This window comes from Telmatherina bonti, assembly GCF_933228915.1.
Source record: "Telmatherina bonti genome assembly, chromosome: 4".
Classification (NCBI taxonomy): Eukaryota; Metazoa; Chordata; class Actinopteri; order Atheriniformes; family Telmatherinidae; genus Telmatherina; species Telmatherina bonti.
This window is the reverse complement of record NC_136622.1, coordinates 16,973,889-16,995,846: the sequence shown is the minus strand read 5'-3', so window position 1 is coordinate 16,995,846 and position 21,958 is coordinate 16,973,889. Positions and strand designations below refer to the sequence as shown.

The window sequence follows — 21,958 nt, the reverse complement described above, 5'->3', positions numbered from 1 at the left end:
ACCACGCCAAGTAGGATCTGATAGCGCTCTAACATTTGTGATGTCCCAAACCAGTACATCAAATTCGAACTAAATAATTAAATTTAAATTCTTATCCAAATTTAGAATTATTGAACACGTTCTTATCAAAGATTTAAGTAAGATAATCATCCCGATTTATTTGCTTAATTCCAACCAGTTTCTTCCTGCTCCATCTCATTTCATTAATTTCAGCGTTCCTTATTAATGTCAGAATTGAAACCCCATGCAGAAATTCATTAGACCATCTCACCAATAACCTCTCCATCATTGCTCATTTTCACTGCTGTATGTTTACCATCATTGTAATAAATATGTATAATCAATTCATCCGTTCTTGTCATAATTTCTGAATGCACAATTTCTGGTTCATTCGTTCTTAGAATTTACTCCTTTAAATTGAGACTGTTCATCGAATTGAGTTTATTTCAGGTGTCTCATCCGCCTGAATCTTAGGTCAGTTAAAAGTGATGAGTGGTGCTCCGAGGTAATTAATAAATTAATAATTAGTACAGACATATTCCGCTGCACAAACTTCCTCTTAACAACTTAAATGTAACATCATAACATATTTATTACATAATATATCAACAAAGTTACATTCAAAATATATCATGTTTCAAATGCGGGAAAAGTAACATTTATTCTTGCATGACTAGTTTGCAAATTAATGGCAACATTCTTCTGGCTGCAAATTATACAGAATATTAAAATACTTGTGGTGTCCATTATCGTCATGTAATGAGTCCTCTCTCAGTGCAGTCAAACAGTAATCAACTCTGTACATGTAATATTTGATTGTGTACTTATATGAATGAGCCTACTGGAAATGTTCCAGTACAAAAAATTAATTCCCAACCTCTTTCAAGTCAAAAGCAGACTGGACCCTCCAAATATCACAGAACCACAACAGGAGGCAAGCATGTCACGTTCTTCACATCAAACCATAAAATCTGTTCACTCACCTGATTCACATATACAGGTGTGGCGCTCCCACAGATCGGTACAGCGGCTATGAGCTGGACAAGGAGACGAGAGACAGGGGTTGCCAACATTACAGCCAGTCTCTACTTTGACAGCTTTGGATGGGCGGGGAAGGGCTGGGGCATCTGGTCGTACACCCAGTCGAACACCCTGCAAATAGAGAGATTCATGTAACAGAGCACAAAAATAAGTTTTTATTTCAATTCCTTATTTGAGGATATCTAAGTCTTGCATCCATCTTCCACTGCATCATCATAACATTGACAATCCAGTCCATCCATCCTCACCTGTATGCATCCTTTTATACCGTTCTGAACTTCTCCAGCGCCCAGCACACCTCCCACATGCAGGTGTTTCACCTTCAGACCATCTATTTCATTTCCCACTATCACAGTTCCCTAGTGGTGAAAGACACAACATTTTATTAATAATAAACAAATACAGGCTTTTGCAAGAGTCAAAGATACACACCAGACATCTTAAATACTATAATCTGGCCACATTGAACAACTCTGTCAGTTTTAACAATCTGAAATAAAATTTAACAAATAAAGTCAACGTTTATTTCTCTGTCACAGCAGCCACAACTGACCAAAGCACTGCACATGGTGACTGAGCCTGCTTGATGAAAGTCAAGCTATACCACTACTCAACCATGTCCAAAAAGTAAAGTTTTCAGGCAAATTTTAAAATGATTGAGAGTTTGAGCTACTCTATGTACGGCACCCAGCTTCATAGAAAGAAAGAAACTCAATCATATCCACTCTGTGTGAATCGAGTAACATCCAAATATAACTGATTCATAGACATCAGTGCTCTGTGGGCTGTAAGGCCTCAGACAGGTTAGGAGGCACAATGCCTTTGAGACTCTTAAAAACAGGTAATAAAATTCTAAACTGGATCCTGTAATGAACGGAAGCCAGTCTAGAGAGACTGGCACATATGTAACGTGATCATGCCGTTTCATCTCTGTTAGAAGGGGGTTGGCAGCATTTTTTTCTTCACCGAGCAACACCATCATAGAGACAATCACAATAATCTGTCTGCAAAATAATAAAAGCGTGAATCATGAAGTCATGAGGAGGGTTTAAACTTTAAACATCTGAGGAGTCATAACTGAGAAAAGCTGGCCTTGACCACCGACCTTATCTGTATGTCAAATTTAAAAAGGGAAGTCAAATATCACAGCAAGCTTTGTGCTATCGTAACCATCTAAAGGTTTTGATTGCCCAAATACACATTTATTTTGTTTGTCTTCAAATGAAGAAACTTTAACTCCATCCATGACTGTACATCATTTAGACAGCAAAGCTTGGTTGAAAGTGTAGCTGTTAATTAGAAAATAACCATCTGTGAAACAATGAAAAATGATGTTATGCTTTTTAAAAACTAAGTCATATGTAATGAAAGCAACGGCAGACTTTTATAAGTGAGATTTAAATGTTTTTTTGTTGCTTCTTTTTGTTCTTTTTTATTTCATTCACTAATACAGCTTCATATTCCAGGCAGGTTAGAACTGTATGAGTCTTACGCCAGTCAAAGAAGAGAGTGTGAACAGAACTAATCATTAAATAACTCAAATAAAATTTGAATTAAATAAGCAGTCAGCAGAGAGAAGGTCAGCGATCAGATGATAACACTAACAGAATTAAAAAGTAATGTTGATAGGCAGCTTAGCACGCAGGAAGAATTAAAAAAAAAAAAAAAAAAAAAAAATCAATGATCCTCATTCATCATCATTTCAGCAGCAGAGAGAGATGCTAAACAGGAGGGTGGGATCTATCAGATAGTAGCAGCACACATGCCAAACCCTTTCAGGGCGTGTTGCCGTTTAATTTTCTGCTGCAATGTTTAATAATTTCATATCTACAAATGCTTTCTGCTGCATTTATTCAGCGAGTCACTCGATCCACTTTGAAGAATAGCCGCGGTGAACAGCAGCAGAAAGATGAAAGACATTACTGCTGCCTGATGATTCGAGAATTAAAACAGCATGAAAACAAAACTGTTTATTTTCCTTCTAGCAAGCCAAAAATGATAAAAGCATGTGCTTTAGTGTGCTCATGTCATTGTTGCATATGCACGGCCCATAGCTCATACAAACTCACGCACACACATCAAATAGACATCATCCAGTTCAATCTGACACAGTAATCCACTAGAGATTAGGGGAACTAGGATTAGCGTCCCACATCTTGGAGAGTCTGATGCTACATGGATGTAAAAAGGCTATGCACGTTACAAATAATCGTATGTGTGTGTACTTATTCAAAGTTTATGTACTTAAGGGTTTACCATGTCACAATTTATAGGAAGCACAACATTTCACTCATATTTCTGGGCTCAGATATTAAAACACCCAAAATGAGTCATCAGCGGAAAATGACATATGCAGTAACCTTTCTTTATTTCCCCGTATGATAAACTGAAGATTGTGTGTCTTTTGTTGTTGGAACAATGAAAATCTGCAGATTTGCGTGACTGTTCTTGCCTGAAAGAGTCCAAAGTCGAGCCGCAGTGTGGCGACGTATCGTGTCTCGCGGCCACTGCGAACGTCTCGCAGCTCCAGCTGGAGGTCGTGCCACCGACCATCTGCCACTTGAACTTGATCCAATCGCAAACGCACTGGTCTGGTTGAGCCACGGGTAACTGAGAACACCAGTTGACCATTTACCACCTGTGAGTGAAGAAAGAAAATGTGCAAAGCTGAATAACAGAAAAAAATTATGAGAAAAAGAAAGGAAGAGGTACATGCGGTGTACATGCTTGTGTTTGTGTGTGTGTTAGAAGAACAGAGCTTCAAACACAAATTTTTGGCTGCAGTCCCGTCAAAATTCAGGGAATCTAAAGCTTTCATTGGCAGTACAATGAGTACAAAGCTCTCTTTAGATGTGTTATCCTGAGGCAGAACATTTGTATTATGCCACTGAGACTTAAGTGTAATTTTGCCATTATCAAAGTGACTGTAGCTAACACACACAGCTGAAGTCTCTTTTCTACATCACCTTCACAATTTTCTCAACCATTGAATTTAGAAGTCTTTGGATAGTTTCTGCCTGGTTGTCAGTTGAGGATACATGAATTGCCTTCCAAGTTGCTATTTAGAGGTATGCTGCCATCCACTGTCATTCCACAGGTTATCAAGAAGGTTGAGGTCAAGGGATGATGGTGGCCACACCATGAGTTTTTTTTCCCTTTATGCCCATAGCAGCCAAAGATTCATCTGTAATTGTTGCAGCATGTAATAGTGTGGTCTTTCATATGAAAATGATTTTATTGAAAAAAAGACGGTTTTTCTTTATACCATGCTAGGAAATAATCAGTAGAGCTGTGTTTAACAAATTGATTAATCAATTAGAAGCAATCCAGCATCATAATAATAATAATCCAGATAATTATTTGGCATGAACCTCAGAGATGGTTGCTTGTCTCTCGGTGTTGGCCCTGCAGAGGAAAGGCTGCAGGTTGTACGCTGCCTCTCGCTTGCTAATTGCTGGGATAGGCTTTAGCCCCAGCGACAGTGACAACAGTGATGCTACTCTTACATGACTCACCAACCTGCTCAATTTACCATTCAAATCTTCTGAACCCAAACTTTAATAAGTAGAATATTGTGAAACATGTGCATGTTTTAGCAGCTAAGACCTGTCGGTTTGGTGAAACGTTTTAGCGATAGAATATTTTTTTTTATGATGAAACATAATAAATACAAGTCTCATGTTTCATTGAATTGTTTTACTGCATGCAGTAGTAGGAATGTGTATGTGCCCACCTGGAACAGCAGACTGGTGTACTGGCCCGCCTGAGCCTGCAGCAATGTCCCCTCTCGGGCTCTTGTTCTGAACACCAGGCCGAGATACCAGGGCGTGGAAATGGTCACGTCATTTTTAAGGTCCCACCACAGGGCACCGTTACCAAGGAAGCGGTATGGATGTGGCATCACTAAGTTAAAGATAAAAAGAAGGCTCCGTTATGAGAACTGTATTTCCATAACGACTGGTGAAAACTCTCTTAAAATAATTGTACATTAAACATGATATTTAGATATCATATCTATCATCTGTATTATCAGCTCGCCTAAATAAATGTTAAAACAACAACAACAAAAAAACAAGACTTAAAAATGTCGTCATGTGATGGTAAAAGATCTTTACAGAGTGATTTATAACGATAACACGGATATTCTTGCTTTATACTTTCAGACAAAAAAACAAAGTAATTGATCTATTGATCACTGAGCAGAATGCAAAAGAAAAAAAAAAAACTATTTGCCCAAAGCATGCTTTGTCTCAAGATTTCCCTGCAGTGTTCGATATCCAAGCTTGCAATCAAGAAGTGCCAGTAAATATAAATGGTTAAAACTCAGTTTGAATTCACCTGGGAAACAGAACATCCACTTGTGTGGAGACTCGGTCCATGTTTGTTTGTGTTTAATTAGATAAAGGTAACGAAGCCAGGCATCACGTGTGTCTCTTTTTTATGTGTCAAGTTTAATGAGCTTTAATGAGGCTCGAGATGCACTGTAGTCTTCTGCAATTTCAGTTTCCTCTGAAATGACATCCACATGGATAGTAGGCTATTTCCCCTGACCCTCTTTCTTTGGACAAATTGTAAATACCACCCTAGTTACAAAGTAAAAAGTCTTTAGTTGTAAAGGTTAAGCAATTATTAAGAAGGAAATAGTGAAACATTTAGAAAACTGTTTAAGAACAGGGGAAGCCACAAATAAATGAAGCACAAAGGATTTCTAAATCTCAACTGCTGAGGAAGTAAAACAGCAGTGTCTGCAGTATTTAAGCTGCAGCATGTATGAGAAAGAACCCTGGCAAGGAATTACCTGATTTGCACTATTTTAAGTACGCCATAAAGTCATGACTAAAAAAATCTTTTCACAGAAATAAAGGCCTGTGAAAATCAAATATGGGCTGTGTTTAAAAAAGATATAAGATAGAAACATAATAATGTCATTACGCTTACCTATTACCAAATACCAAAGTGGCATCATGCAGCATGTATTAGACCTATAGGACCACAAGGCAAGGATAAATATAGCCTCTTACCACGGCTGCAGTCCTTCCCTCCATATCCTATGGGACAGTCACAGGAAAAAGTCTCCCAGCTCACCCTGCAGGTGCCTCCATTCTGACATGGGCTGGACTTACAGAAGGGCCGTTTGGCACTGCAGCCTATAAACAGTAACAGAGATTATTGAAGCTTTCACAAGTATATAAGCTTGAATTAAAATTTCTACAAATGCCTGGAAAAGTCGTCAAATATCCGGTTAATTTTGGTGGTGCAACTTTCTATCATATATATATATATATATATATATATATATATATATATATATATATATATATATATATATATGTATGTATGTATATATATATATATGTATGTATATGTATGTATATATATATATATGTATGTATATATATATGTATGTATATATATATATATGTATGTATATATATATATATATATATATATATATATATATATATATATATATATATATATATATATATATATATATATATATATATATATATATATATATATATATATATATATATATATATATATATATCAAGGGTCAGTAGTGGTTAAAAAGATACTGAGCCATTGGATTATTTCAATGGCCTATTTACACAGAAAAATAAAGTTGGACAGCTCAAAATTCCTTTGAATGAAGAAAACTGAAAAAAGTATGGTCTATGACATCATATAGAAAGTATTATGTAGCTGAAATGAACAGATCATTTGGTGATGACTACATTTAATTATAATACCACTGTGTTTGTGTCCAGTCTGATCTGGAGCCAAAAGAAACAAGCAGAAGCAGCTGGCAATGGCAAGACCAAAGGAAAAGAAAAAAGAAGCAGGAAACAGAACAGAAATTTGCAGAAGTAATTGAAAAACAATGCAACAATACAGTAATTGCAACAGTGCCAGAAGCTCATGGCAAATGAACATCACCTTCATCGCACCCCATAAAAGCAAGGAAACAAAATGACAAAAAAATAAATTAATTAATAAATAAAAGCAAAAACATTGGAGTTGCCTTTCTTCAGTGGGGACAGATATAGGCTGTAAAGGACTAAAATCCAATACAAAACTTACAACTTTTCATCTTGACAAGTCCATAAAAAGCTGCGACTGTAAATAATGTTCACATTTGCAAAACAGTTTTATTGGTTCTAAGGAAGTGTGATGTAAAGCAGTGAACATTACTAAGAAAAAAGGAAAGGTTTTGCTTCATACTTTACTATTTTTATATCAAATGAATACATGTATTATATTCTAATATTAAATCTACCTTCTGTATTTTAAAAAAGGCCTTCGTAGTTTTGCTTTTCTTTGAGCTACTTGTCTCCATCATGTGTGGAAAATTATACAATGAAATATTGCTTTGGTTTTAAAAACCTTTTTCCTAACAACCTGAACATGCAACTTATTTTAATTGTTTCATAAAGCATTTCTAAAAGGGTTCATAGCATAAAAAACAACAGATGCTTTCGTCCGTTATACTGATTTTTACAGTTTATGAAATGAAAGAAGATGGCAAATGATGCAAATCTATTATCATTTATGTTTTCAAGAAAACAAATGAGGTTAGCAGTGCTGACCAGGGAGCGTTCCATTGTTAGCAATAAACCCAGCGAGATCCAGAGCCTTGTTGTCAATGTGCAGCTCCTTCATGCAGCCAATAAATTCCCTGGTACCAAAAGGGAAGTTGTCAGGAACGTTGGGAACTCCACCCAGAAATAATGGACCAGTCAGATCCAGAGATCTAAGAAACAAGATGTTAAGGAGAAAGTACAGTCAAAAAAATTGGAGAGGAAAGGAGGTTAAGAAGGAAACACAGGATTATCCTTCCAGGATGAAGGAAAGGGATGAAAGAAGAGAAGAAAAAAATGGAAAACATGAAGAGAAGGAACATGTATCAGAGCGGCAAAAGGAATTTACCAGACCCAGAGATTAAGTGTAGCATCAAAAGTAGGCATCATCATGAAGAACCAAAGAATAACAGTGGAAGTTTTAGAGAAATTGGACAACTATGTTTTTCAGAGTGAAAGTGGAACTAGGAGAAGAAGACAGCATTTTGAAAAGACAAATATAAAAAGCTGCCAGATGGAAACGAACAAGCTATTGAGTTTGAGTTAGGGTGCACATGTCTGCTGGGATAGGCTCCAGCTTCCCCGCGACCCTGAATTGGATTAAGCGGTTAGGAAAATGAATGAATGAATGAAAAAAATGTCTGGAGAGATGCAGTGAAGGTGGAAGACACAGGGAGAAAGCTGACATGAAATGATGGGGATGATGTTCAGGCTCATACAGGAATAGTATAATAAATAACAGTGAGATGAAAACTAGGGATGATAAAAGCTCCCTGTGGATGAAATATGAGTGAGAGGAACAAACAAGAGATTAAGCAAGAATTATGGCAAATCACAAAAGAGGGAGCAGTGAGAGAGACAACACAGATGGAAGATGGATGTAGGGAAAGAACTGAAGGGTAATGTGAGGAATTCGGAGGACGGCAAATGACAGTTACAGGACATAGGCAGGGGAAAAAAAAGCACAGTTTTGTTTCCGTCTAGCAACGTTATCTTGTTTTGGTATAGTTATTTAGTCTCATTCTAAGACATGTCAAGTGCCGTGCTAAAAGATGATAGCGGACAGTGCATTGAAGAATACCAGAGACAATAGGCGCCAAAAGAGTCAAACAAACAGGAGCTTAAGTAACAGTTATGTCAACAGGGAGTCATTAGGAGGGGATGTTAGTACCCAGTAGGAGGAGGGTTAGCTATTAATGGAGAAATGGAAAAGGAGTAGAGAAAAACAGCGCTGGAGTGTTCGTCTTTGGCCTTCCTCTTTGATCTGTCTCCCCTTCTTTCTGCTTCACTTTGAGCTGACAGGACACAGCCAGCATGATTACAGCTTGCAGAGCGAGACCAGACATCCACACCATGACAAGCTGCTTTCTGAGAGACTGTGTGTGTACCCTGTGTGTGTGTTAAGCATTTGTTAGAGCATCAGAAGACCTTTGACTCAGTAAAGACACTCTGAATTTATAAAGAATTGGCGACGCAAATTCAACGAGGTCAAGCAGAACAAACACAGCTGTTAAAAGCGACAATGTGAATGTGTCATTTGTACCTAAGAGAACATATGAGAAACATGCAGAGAGGAATGAAAAGGAAGGAATTTCATCATCCAGCATAATGAGCCAATGACTGACAAGGCCATCAGAGAGATACACACAACCATGAAGGAGCATAAAGACGTCAAAGAGCTATTCCTCATTAAAACCTCAGTCGCCTCAACGCTGATGTCACCCTAAAAGTCATCTCCAACTCAATTCAAAAGGTTTAGCAGGATTTTTTCCTCTGAAATCACTGTTAATATATGTGTACCACTATGTTTTCATTTCTGGATCTGAAAGACTGAAACAAGCTCTTATATGACTATGTAACTGCAATGATGAGTTCAGGGACAGCCCAAATCGTCCTGAGGATGTGGGATGGAAAACAACTGAAAATGACTGAGCGATAACACAGATTTACTGGAAAACACCTCCTCCAGCATGTATTTAAAATCATTATAGATTTGGTGGAAATTAAAAATTAAGCAGAAACAATGACTTCACTATTATTCTATAATGTGTGAATTCTGAAAATTCCTACATGTAACCAGTCTCCCTGCAGGATTTACCTTTGTTAAATCTAGCAACCTATATGCAGCGAGCTGCCAGCTGGCTCTGCACGCTGATCAGCTTTATTGGTGTTCTACTCAGTGAAAATTGCCTTTGAATATCTGTTAAGCCTCCGATCAGCTGCAGATTATATTTAATGAAAGTTATCTTTGCAAAGAAGCTGGCACATCCTGTGCTAACACCACCCACGGCTCAGTGTCAATGACTGTTCAGAGCTTTATGACACTGCGTGCATTTTCTCTGTACAGCAAAGAATAAAGCATTGACACTTTACATAAATAAGCTTCTGCTTTCAAATTGGCTGGAGCCCTACGGTGTGGATGTTGTCCCTGAAGCACTTTGCATTTTGGTTACCTGGACTCCTTGTACAAACAACCTCCCACTGGCATTTAAAAAGTGTTTAATTAATAATTTTACAAGTGCGGAGCATGTACTGGTGTCTGTCTCTTTAGCAAACTGTCAGCATGGATAAAAAACTGGGCAATTCATTTAACTAAAATCTGTCATAATTTGTTAAAGCACACATATTTCTATATGTTCTTTCTCTCACAACCCTGAAAAAGAAAACCTGTCACTGATTTTAAACTTAAGTCTGAACTTGTTTGGACAGCTAGAGCAACTTATGTTGTAAGCTAACAAATGAAAGCGATGAGTTAGGGAAGATGCGTTTATAAATCTTGAACATTCTTATCATTCACATTGAATACAAATATAATAAATACATACAGGATAGCAATATCAAATCTTTCAATGTTTTTCCCCAATAAAGTTTAATTCCTGTTTCTTAAGTCCATGCTGCAGATCATAACTCATCATTTAGCGTTTTCAGAATTCACTAATATCTGTATTCTGACTACCACGTTACTTGTATTGCTTTACAGTGGCACTTAATATAATTTCAGACTACAATTCTGTAAGACATGTTAGAAGATGTATCCGGTTTCTAGTTCACTGACTTAAAAAAAAACAAAACAATCTATACAAAAAGAAAGTATAGAGGAGTAAAAGAAAGAAAAACTCACTTCTTGCTGCTGGTCTGTTTGCCCTGTGCAGCACAGCTGTAATTTCCGAGCTGCATACCGAAGCGAAGCGACAAGGCCGTGTCACAGTCGTCAACGCTCACAACAGCTATCTTCTCATCCGACGGACCCTGGGCTTCTCCAATCATGCTGCGCTTAGGCTGAACACACACATAAACAATGATGAATATATTGTCCAAAGAACCAGAAAATAAAAAAACAAGCTGACATGCAAGAAATACAACAGCTTACAACAACAAGCGTTTACATAGGAGATGTAAAAAAAAAGAAACTCTTTCAACACATCAGATCAGATGTAAAGTTTGCTACTTATGTTAGGAAGAAAAGGGGGGAAATTTATGTTAGTTAGACAAAACATAATAAACACCACAGAGCGGTAAGAATTCTGGAAAAAAGAAAAACAGAGACAACACTCATTCTTCTGTTACTCTTTTCTGATCTAAGACAGGAACAAAAAGAGTGGCAAGAGGGACCTAAACAAGAAGGAAGCACATGTGCTTCCTGACACACACTCATACTCACATAGCGTGTAGCTGGCTGAGGAAAATGAAAGCACATGAAGAAAATTAAAGGAGATGTTCAGCGAATATGCATGAATAAGATGGTGACAAGCAAACGCCCACAAGCAAACACATCATTACAATCCAAAGTGCTTTGTCTGCATGAGCAACCTTTCCGCATCACAGACAAATAATAAAAAAGTTAGGGGCAGATATTACCAGAGAGTCACATTAAATACAAAAGCCAGATCATCAGACAGACACTAAAGATCAAACAGATGAAAAATAAAAAATGGTGTAAGGCAGCCAAAGGTGGTGTGATGATGTTCACCAACCTTGTTGTAGTAATGGATGTGTACCGTGTGCCAGTTTCCGTCGCTCACACCACCAGGGAGGAAGGGACTCACCTGAGTGGACGATTCACCTACAGGTAGATGGACGTAGCTCATGTCATGTATACATAAAAGTACTTAATAAAAAGCTGCGGCATGATCTCCAGATTCGTATGAACCAGTAACTTCATTAAACATCATTATTATATTTTTAATGACTGGAAGCATTTACTCCTCGGGGACAACCATTAGATGGGTGGATAATCAAACATTATTTTCCCAGGAGGGATGTCTGTTTTTTTACGATCTCCAAATGTTTGAGGCACAAGCAGCAGAAACATACATGGAAGCAGACATATGGTCTCTACTTCTGTTCCCACAAGCTTTCCTTGAGGGAAAATAATTAGGAAACAAGCATGCTAGATGGAGTCACGCACATACACACATATACAGATACAATACCTGTGGAGTATTTGAAGACCACTTGTCCCTCTTGGATCTCCAAGGCGATAAAATCATGTTTCTCATTGAAGCGTCCATTATAGAAGAGAAGGCCGCTGCTCTCCAGGGTAGCAAAACTGGAGTAGGAGGTTTCACAAAAAAAAATTCATTCTTATAAAGCAGACAGACAAATAACTATTGCAATTTCCGAATAGTTTTTTTTTTTTTGTTTTCTTGATGAAACATTTGACTTTACACCCCAAGCAATAAAAACCCAAATTCAGACAACAAAACAAACATGGTTCCTACATATGACAGAACAAACAGCATTTGGTTTGTATTACACTAAATAGGCCTGGCAGTATTCTGCCTCAGTAATTCATCTGACATCCTAATAACTACATGATATCATTAATATTTTCTAACTGAAATGTATAGCAAATTCTAAGCAGAATAAAAAATATTTAAAGCAAGCCATTCTTTTATCTTCAAAATTGCATAAGATTATATATCTGCCCTCAAATTACTTATTCGTTTGACCCATGACATGCGTCGGCTAATGTAGATTTTTCTTTTAGATTTCTCAAATTCAATAGATGCAGCTTAGCCCTCCAGAAATTCCAAAACAAATCCATAAGTCTACAGATGTCAGAGGTTGGGTTCGGCAAGGAGCCCTCGAGCTATGAGATAATTAATGTCTGCTGAATTAAATGCTATAAGATCTTAAAGAGAAATATTCTTAATGATTCTTTTTGTATAGAGTTAAAAATGTAAATATGGACTTTCGAATTCTCTGCTCTCCAAAAAAAAGAGCTCTGTGGACTGCATCATGCCGCAAACAGCTGACTGAAGAATTGACAACTTTGTCTTCGATTTGTGCCAATTTCAAATGTAAATCCAGGGTTGTAAACCAGGAGATGTGGCTTTCCTGCAGTTCTACCACCACCACAGAATTCTAATTTTTAGTTAACATTTCTGCAAGATGCAGCTGAAAAATGTAAAGCCTTAGCTTTGTTAGTTGAAATCATGAGATGAGTCAGCAACAACGCAGTGTCCAAGCACACACCGTGGAAGCAAAGAAGCATGCTTTATCCATATGTTCATCTCTATTAGTGTTATTGCTGCTTGTGAGATTTGTTAGTTAAAGGCCAAGAACTGCATCAGAAAACTAATATGAGATGACTTGTCCCCATAAGCAATAAAAAGACATGAAGGAATGTCGCATGTTCACTATAGTTTTTATTTATAAACTCCTCCTGCTAAGCGGCCAGCTAAGGTTTCAAGCACAGCAGAACAAATCAAAGATGCAAGTGCAGACGCTCTCTCCCCAGCTGGCTTGAAAATACAATTACACCATGAGCTAAAAATACTTTGTTTTCATATTCCAGCACAGCAGAGCAATATTACCTGTGTTTCCACAAGCAGAATTATTAATAAAAACCACTCTAAAAGTCAGATAAGGGGTCAACATCAATAAGGAACATTTTCCGTAGGAGCAGTGAGGCTCAAACAACATGCAAAATACAACACAAACGTCCGTGAATGAGTGATGATCAAAGAAGAAATGACTATTTTCATGTCTTTTTTTTCAGTCATAACTCAGATTTTTACTATTTAAATAAATAAATCTAACTCGGTTAGGGATTAAACATGAGTATAGCTGTCTTGAACTTTACCATTTCAGTGCTATACTGCAACACCACAAGGTTGAGTTCCCAGATTCAGATGTGTTTTTAGGGCATTGTTGAAACACAAAATGTATGTTTATTAACATCCCTGCTTCTCTGAAGGATGCTGTAATGATTACATATGAAAACCAACATATGCCAATATAATTTTAACATATAAAATATAACATATAAAATGAGCTCTTTTCCAGAAGGAGACCTTCATCTTTTTCACTGCCTTCATTCAGTAACCATAACTGCATAAATGGTGGCCGCAGATCAATAGAACAAATCAGATCAGAGCTTTAAGGCAGCAACAATACAGCTTTGACATGAATACCATGACCATTAGGGCTCACAGGAACCACTCACGCTGGCCACATCCGCCTAGCAACAACCCCACGAGCAACATCACCTTAGCAACTATCATTCAATGACATCACCCATAGCAACCATCCCATAAACCTGCCTGACCACAATTAGGGGCCACTTGAGTTCCCCTTTAAACAACCATGTGGTATGAGTCGAAAGAGAAGCAGAGAAACAAAATGAGGTTGGGGGGTTGCTGAAAGTAAAAGAGCAATAAGTGACCACTAGCATGATATTAACTGTGTTTCCTTGTGCTTATCACATGAAAGAACTATAAAGGCTGCAGCTCAATAAAAAATAAAGCAAAGTTTAAAACTGATAAGGATCAATATCGGTCTATTCACAAATATACAAACCTCTTCTTTAACGACTTTTTCATACAAAGCTTGACATTTGAACATAAAAAAAAACAGCTTAAAAATCCTTCATCAGGGTTGATAACTGTGTTTTTGCCTTCTTGTAAAAAAAAAGTATTCTGGCTCTTCAGCACAAATACCACAAGGTCACTCTACTTTGGAGCCAATGGTGAAACATGTAAGACAATAAAGGGAATCAGACGTAAGATAAGAACATAAAGTGGAGAGACAGAAGGCCAAGGAGACATTAGTGAAGCCAGTAAATTGACAGATAAAAAGGAGTATGCTGAGAAACCGCACTCCTCATAGCGAATAGGTGGCGGCAGCAAAGGGAGGGTGAATGAGTAACAGGATCGATCTCAGACGGAGATGAAATAAATAGATTAAAGCAAAGGCAGACTCTGTAAAAGAGCTGAGAATCAAAGAGGAGTGATTATGGATCACTGTCTGAGTGATGCTGGATGATGAGAGATGAGAGTTGCAAAAAGCAACACAAGATGACAGAATATAATATGGAATGACATTTTCATCATTAGCTTTAAACTTCTGGAGAAAAATGTGACACGTTAAAAAAAAAAAGAAGAAGATTAATCTACTCACGTTAAAGAGATGGAGAGGTGAAATCTCTGTCTGAGGCCCCGGAACATGACAAAAGACTTGGGTTGGAAGGAGCGGGCGGTGACAGTGCAGTATGGATGCTCATAGTCTCCTGCAGGACACTCACAGCGGAAACCCCCACCGGAAAGCTCCCGGCATGTCCCGCCATTACGACACACACCCGGCATACATCTGCCTTGCCTCCGGTCGAACTCACATCGATCACCTGAAACAAAAAAAAGAAAACAGCGCAGGAATCTTAGTCAAACCTCAGTAGCAGTGATGTAGTGGTCCCTCAAAGAGTGTGTATACTCTCAATTTTTCACCCTTGTTTTAAAAACAGAAAAAAGTCACCCAGAAAAACGCTGTTCAGAAAAAGTGACATGTAAAACTTCCTCAGAAATACATCTGCATATTTGCTCATTGTCCCAAAATTTCTGCTCTTACAGGGAGGAACAGGGAGGAAGAGTTACGAAATGGCTAAACCAATACTGACACACAGACTAGTGAGAAACAGGCTCATTAACATATACATATATATATCTTTGTCTATGTTATATTATGTCTATGTTCAGGCTAAAGTTAACGCAGCTGATGACTAAGTCCAGCAGTGTAGCGTAGGTAACCTTAGCTAAGATCCTAGGAGACGTAAGTACACATGTAGGGATGTTTGTATTTGTAAAACCAGCATCACGGGGGGTTTAGAAGTGGGTATACTCAATGCTGACTCCGTGTACCCTGGATTTCACCACTGCTCAGTAGCAACAATAACAATACAGCTGACTGAGTATGTGCCTGTAAAACCATTTCTAATGTCCTTTAGTGAAACAAATAAAAATGTTTCTATCACCCTTTAGTGTACATTGGCTTCAAGTTTTAAAAGGCAGCTTTTCCCATCAGTATGTGGACAGGTTTACTGTAAGCTTGTTTTCAAATTGATTTTAGGTAATTAATATTCATAAGTCCTGAACTCACTGCACTTAGTCCATTAAAACAAATAGATGCTGTACACCCAAGCATTTTTCTGCCCAGCTGCATTTTATCTCATGTGGTTTATAACTTAGATTAAATATTTTCTTGATTTTACAACAATGATTAGAAAAGAAGTTTGAAATCACGTACTAACTATGCATCAGTGTGCAAAAATATTTTCGCTATTTTTTTCCCCTTATAAATTCAAAACCTCAACTTAATATTAATAAACGGACGCATTTACGTAGTGTGATCCTGTACTGCACCACTCCCTCTTGGTTTATGCAAAAAGCTCAATACTCAACCCTAATCAATACAATACAGCTTCCATGCTCATAAAAAGATTTTATATTTTCTAACAAATCTGAAACCTTAACCCTTTAGATGATTAGTAAGCCAGAAACAAATCCTCTTGTTAGCTCTGAATCCTTTGAAATCCTCCACTGAAACTCATTAAGTGTATCAGTTGAAAGTGACTTATTGATGAGGAGAAACAGAGCTTTTAACAAGTGATCAAAATCCCAGCTTTGAATAAAAGAAAAGCATTTAATTGAAAAACAAAGAAAAGTATTAGTGCTAAAGGTCTGTCTTGCAATTTTTTTGAGGGTCTGAGTTGTTGTAGGCACACAGGCAGCGGTCATCGTATCAAATTTACTTTATGTAAAACTGAATGCTATACACAAAATTTAATAAGTCAAGTCAGATCAAATGAGAATGAAAATGTGGTGCGACCATAAAACTGTAAATAAATTAATTAAAGCAGCTTTAAGCAGTGAAATTCTCCAGAAAACAGCTAATTAGCATGATATAATTTTTCATTTGACAAATTTAATGGCAAATAAAAGCAAAATTACATCACTTTTTAAAAAAGTATTTTAATCAATTTGGGAACTAAACTAAGTTGGGTCAAGTTCCTACATAATCAAAACAGTATAACCACCATTCAAGAAGGCACTCCATGATAATCCTGTGACAAGAAATGACGACACAAAGAGGGACCACTGAGAATGAACTTCTGGGTTACTCCCCTTTAAGATTATTCACTGAAATGAATACACTGATGCAGTTATGTCTCCTAAGGGTAATGAGTTCTGCACATAGATGAGAGACTATGTGTTCATTTTAATTAGATTGGTACATTGAAATTACAGTAATGGAAGTACTGTTGTCTATTCACCCATCCATTGTCTACACCTGCTTACCCCTGGATCCCATCCCAGCAGCCACCAGGCGAGAGGCAGGCACAACAAAGAGAGCCAAACAACCACTACTGCCAACACTTACCAACAAGCTTGTTGTGACCATTTAATTAAACTTAACAGACCAAGAAATAACATACATCCATCCATCTAACCATGCATCCATCCATGTTCGAGACTCTATTTAAATGAGGGTTTTGCATGCTTTGTGTTTGCAAAAAGGTGAGTTTTGAAAGAAAACATGACTTACAGCAGAGAAATCTGACTGACACACAAAGAAACACTACAAGGGAACAAATGTATAAAGTGCAAAATGATAGAGATTAGATGTTAAACAAAAGAATAATCAGCATAAAACATCTGCAAATAAAACAGGTGGAGGAATACGGTGAATGTCCCCGTAAAAGAAGAAAGAAAACATGAATGTGACAGACTCTTGTTTCTATGATAGGCCTCATTTATTTTTCATAAATTGACCCACCTACAAGCTAGCAAAAAAAAACCAAAAAAAAAACTGAATGCGCAACTTTTTAGACTTTCTATTTAAAATATAAGAACCATGCACTGACCTGAGATATTTTGCACATGGGTACAAACATTTGCTCCTACAACTCTGGAAAATCTAGTTACTGCAAAAAAAAAAAAAAAAAAAAAAAAACTTGTTCAGCCTCATGAACGGGACACATGGCATTTAGGACTTGGACAGCACCTTTAGGACTTGGACAGCACATCTGAAAAATGGCATTGGAGGATCCCAGCAGTAACACACAACATCTATCATTTTGCAGGTATGTATGACTCCTCTCCAAATCCATCTCGAGTTCCTCCAACAACTCCAAAAATGGCAATGCTAGATAAGCAATATGTTTTGATTACTGTTTCCCCATTTATTCATTATCCTAACTGCTTAGTCAAATTAAGGTTCGGAAGGGAAGCTGGAGCCTATCCCAGCAGTCTTTGGGCGAAAGGCAGGGTTCACAGGGATGGACAGCTCGCCAGTCCATCGCAGGGCGCTTGCCCATTTATCAGAATAATATTCACACGAGCATGAAAAATACATTCTCTGCGTCTCCTTGCTTTGTCTTCTTGTGATAATAACCACAACCATGTTCGCAATTCAGCACACATACTGTTTGCACGTCCTTTTGAAACATGTTAAATATAGGCACATTTTTTATGAGCAAAATTGCTCTCATATTTGATCAATCACATTGCAGGGCCTAAATCAATATAATTTAATTTTCCCCTCTCAACACATGGAAAATAGTGTGTGAACGCCCTATATTGCGTATTCATTGCAGCAAACAACTGGATGAAGACATGCTATTTTGGACCTTTGAAAGAAGCAACCCTCTGCGCGCTGTTAGTAAATAAGCACATATAAACCTTCAGTAGATTCAGCCCATAATTGTCTCAAGCTTCTCTTGTGAGTGACTTGTGATCTGCTTTTATTTCCCCTACCAATGTCAAAATCAAACCTGTGCCCTTGTATCACACGTCTCTTTTCTTCCCAGATGGACTAAATTCTCTGAATGCCTAAAATGTAAATAGTGCTGGGTCCTTAACAATTGAACAATTATGATCACTCAAGTAAATGACAGCTATGGATACCGGCATAGCATGGTTGCAACTTTTCACCAGACCACCACAAAACATTGCGTTGGATGAGCAAGTGCATCTCTGCAGAAATGAAAAGGAATAAAAGTATTTTCTTGTTGACTTGGATTCTGTTGCTTCCAAATTGGGTAGAAAAATAAAAACACAATGAACAAAACAAATCTGCAGATGACAATACGCACAGATTTTGCTGCCAGTCTGGAGCATCTCGGGAGGATAAACCACCCACACAACACACACAGGCACACAAAAACACACCCCCACACACAACTACATAAAAAGGTGTGTAGGTATACACATTCACTTTCTCTGTTCACCTTTCCTCGAGCGTATTTGGACACACACACTGTCTGACATTTAGCAGCTGCACACAAAGAACACCCACACCCAGTGCCCTCATGTGACCAGAGCAGACGGGGTTTGAAAGTAGCCTTAAGATAGATGGCTCCTTAAGGACCCACTTTTGAAACCTGCTGACGACCTCAAAGACACACACACACACACACACACACAAGCGCACAAACTACAAACCAAAAATGCAAACACATCAATAATAAATGCAATGCAGATCATCTTTTCACTTGAAACAAAGCCATAAAGGCACATCGAGTTGCGCATTTTTCTCCCATTTTCTCTCTCACACACAGACAAACACACACACATTGTTTCTGCCCTCAAGGCTGTCGGGTTTGATCGCGTAACTGTCTCTGCTGGCACTTTGTTTGTGCTGCTGTTAGGTGCCAGAGAACCCACTGGCAGTTCCTACATGTTATTGCAACGCACACACACGCATACACACGCAGTGCATTACAGTTGCAAGTCAATAAAAGTCTTCACCTTTCCTCATGATCATTTGGATACAAATATCATCTGACATGCACAAGACATGGACACACACTGTTAAAACACACAAAAGCAGACACTCGAGGGTGAGTCATGACCACAAACGCAAAAATCATACGCAGAGACACACTAGCAGAAAAGCTGTAAAAGCGCACGCAGTCAGGTCTGATTCTTTGTGACAAAACAAACTGAATGTGAAAGTGTGGCATAAACAGCGGCACATTTAGTTTGTGCAAAACAAAAAAAGAAAAAAAAATTAAAGCTAGAAACTACTTCATTTGTCCTTTGCTTTATCTACCTTCATCCATCAATAAGTAATTCCCTTAGCTCGAGTACTCCTCTTCATCCTCTATTTATCTGAATTATAACTTCCTCATCTATCATTCTCTCACTTTATCAGTTTATTCATATGTCCATGCTGCTTTTCATCACCCCATTTCCCCACACCCCCTCCTTTCACGTGCAACTGAGTCAACTAATTTTACGTTTCACCCCGCGGATACACACACTTATGCATAGATATTGCAAGACACCAGTCAAACACCCAGCTCAGCTTACAATCGCCCAAGGACATTGAAATTATCACATCTGTCTGTCCTCGTTTAGCTTTCTCTCATCCTCTCACACCTCTGACGTTAAACACACTCCTATGTAAGCTCATACAACGGGGACCCAATTAAACTCTGAAGCCCCGCACACAAACACACACACACACAGTCATACACTGATGCCACGCCATACCCCTTTGTTTGCTGCAGCCACTCATCCGCGCAGACCCTCTCATTAATATTAAAATAAATAAATAGGCATTAAAACTCATGAATTATGCGTGTGTTGAGACTTAAACCCAGACATCTATTTAAAAAAAAGCATGCAAACAATGCACACACACACACACACACACACACACACACTATTTCATTATGCACAGAGTTATGCTCACGATGACAGACTAGAAGGAAATAAATTGACAAGGAAGATAAAAAATCTATATAATAAATAAAAATAAAACAAAAAAAACGTGAACATCTATGCATAAAAAGCACACTTATACTGTAGTAAAAGAACAAAATCAGAACAATCATCTCACTCATTCTACACTAATTTTAATTCTTCTCATCATCTTGCGAAGTGGCGCTCTTTACTCCTGCACTTACACTTATCAACACTAACAGGACAAACACATGCACAAAACCACACTAAAGAGTCCACAATTCCCCATTTCTCTCTGTGTAGTCTCCTCCTCAAACGGACACAAAGGTCAAGTGATTACTAAACAGTGGGTGTCCCATAGCAAGAAAGCACACAAAACACATCATCTATGTGCACAGATGGTTTTTAATGAGCATACCAAAATCGAAACATGCACAGACACACAGACAAGATGGCATTTAATTCATACAAGCATGCAGTCAAACAAAGAAGCACACACCCGCACACACAACACACAAAATGGGACACATCATGCACACATCCCACTGGAGGAAAGTAACAGGTACGTTTCCTGTAACACATCAGGAAAGATTATTGAATATTTTAGCCCACTCCACAGTTCCTCTCTGATTTCAACAGTCAACAGACATTTTTAAATGACTTTTTATTTCAATTTTGCTCAATTCAGATGAAAGGATTTACATGTTTACCGCACATACACACACCAAACCACACCCACTTGATATGTTTCATCCATAATATAAAATTCCTTCCTTTGTCCTTCCTACTCAACCCAGACTTTAAAACACATCTTAAGTCTCAGAAGTTCTGACTCCTCTTGCATCTTTGTTGTGTAAAACCACAGCTTTATTTTCACCTCCTTTATTTTCTCCACAACCACCTGCGTGTTTTTTGCCTTGCTCATTTTCTTTCTTACCTCCACGCTCACATCTCTCTCTAAACTCCACACTTTGCACTTCCTTTCTCTTCATCTCCTTCCATATCTTATCTTATCGTTTCTTTTTTTTTTTTTATTTCTTCCTCTACGGCAGCTTTAATGCATTCACACCACCCCTTCATTCACGCGGATGTTTTATTCATCAAAGCCAGTATTCTTCAACCACCCCCGGCATCTTAGTTCACTCCGCCCAGTCGCCTACCCCATCACACCCTCTTCCTCCACCCCAACACATGGTGCATCCCTAGAGGCCACACACTCCCAGTTGCTTCCCCCTTCTCCTTCCTCTTGTGTTGCCTTTGTGGGTCTTTCTCCAGCTCCTTTTTGTTTTTAGCCCACACATGAAAAAGGCCTTGAAGGGCTCTTCTGATTTTAAGCGATGAGTAATGAGTAATACAAATCCTCATTTGGTC

General features: G+C 38.0%; 1 protein-coding gene across 1 annotated transcript in view; it reads right to left on the bottom strand.

The window, feature by feature from the left end:
• Positions 1–21,958, bottom strand: part of celsr3 (cadherin, EGF LAG seven-pass G-type receptor 3) — a gene marked incomplete at both ends in the record, with an annotated part of 103,595 nt that overhangs the window by 44,787 nt on the left and 36,850 nt on the right. Inside the window, 11 exons of the mRNA XM_079238454.1 lie at positions 984–1,152; positions 1,290–1,400; positions 3,494–3,679; positions 4,775–4,944; positions 6,063–6,188; positions 7,632–7,795; positions 10,744–10,901; positions 11,284–11,298; positions 11,597–11,685; positions 12,056–12,171; positions 15,027–15,249. Of these exons, the coding sequence (XP_079094580.1) occupies positions 984–1,152; positions 1,290–1,400; positions 3,494–3,679; positions 4,775–4,944; positions 6,063–6,188; positions 7,632–7,795; positions 10,744–10,901; positions 11,284–11,298; positions 11,597–11,685; positions 12,056–12,171; positions 15,027–15,249 (1,527 nt within the window). The remainder of the gene's footprint in view (positions 1–983; positions 1,153–1,289; positions 1,401–3,493; positions 3,680–4,774; positions 4,945–6,062; positions 6,189–7,631; positions 7,796–10,743; positions 10,902–11,283; positions 11,299–11,596; positions 11,686–12,055; positions 12,172–15,026; positions 15,250–21,958) is intronic.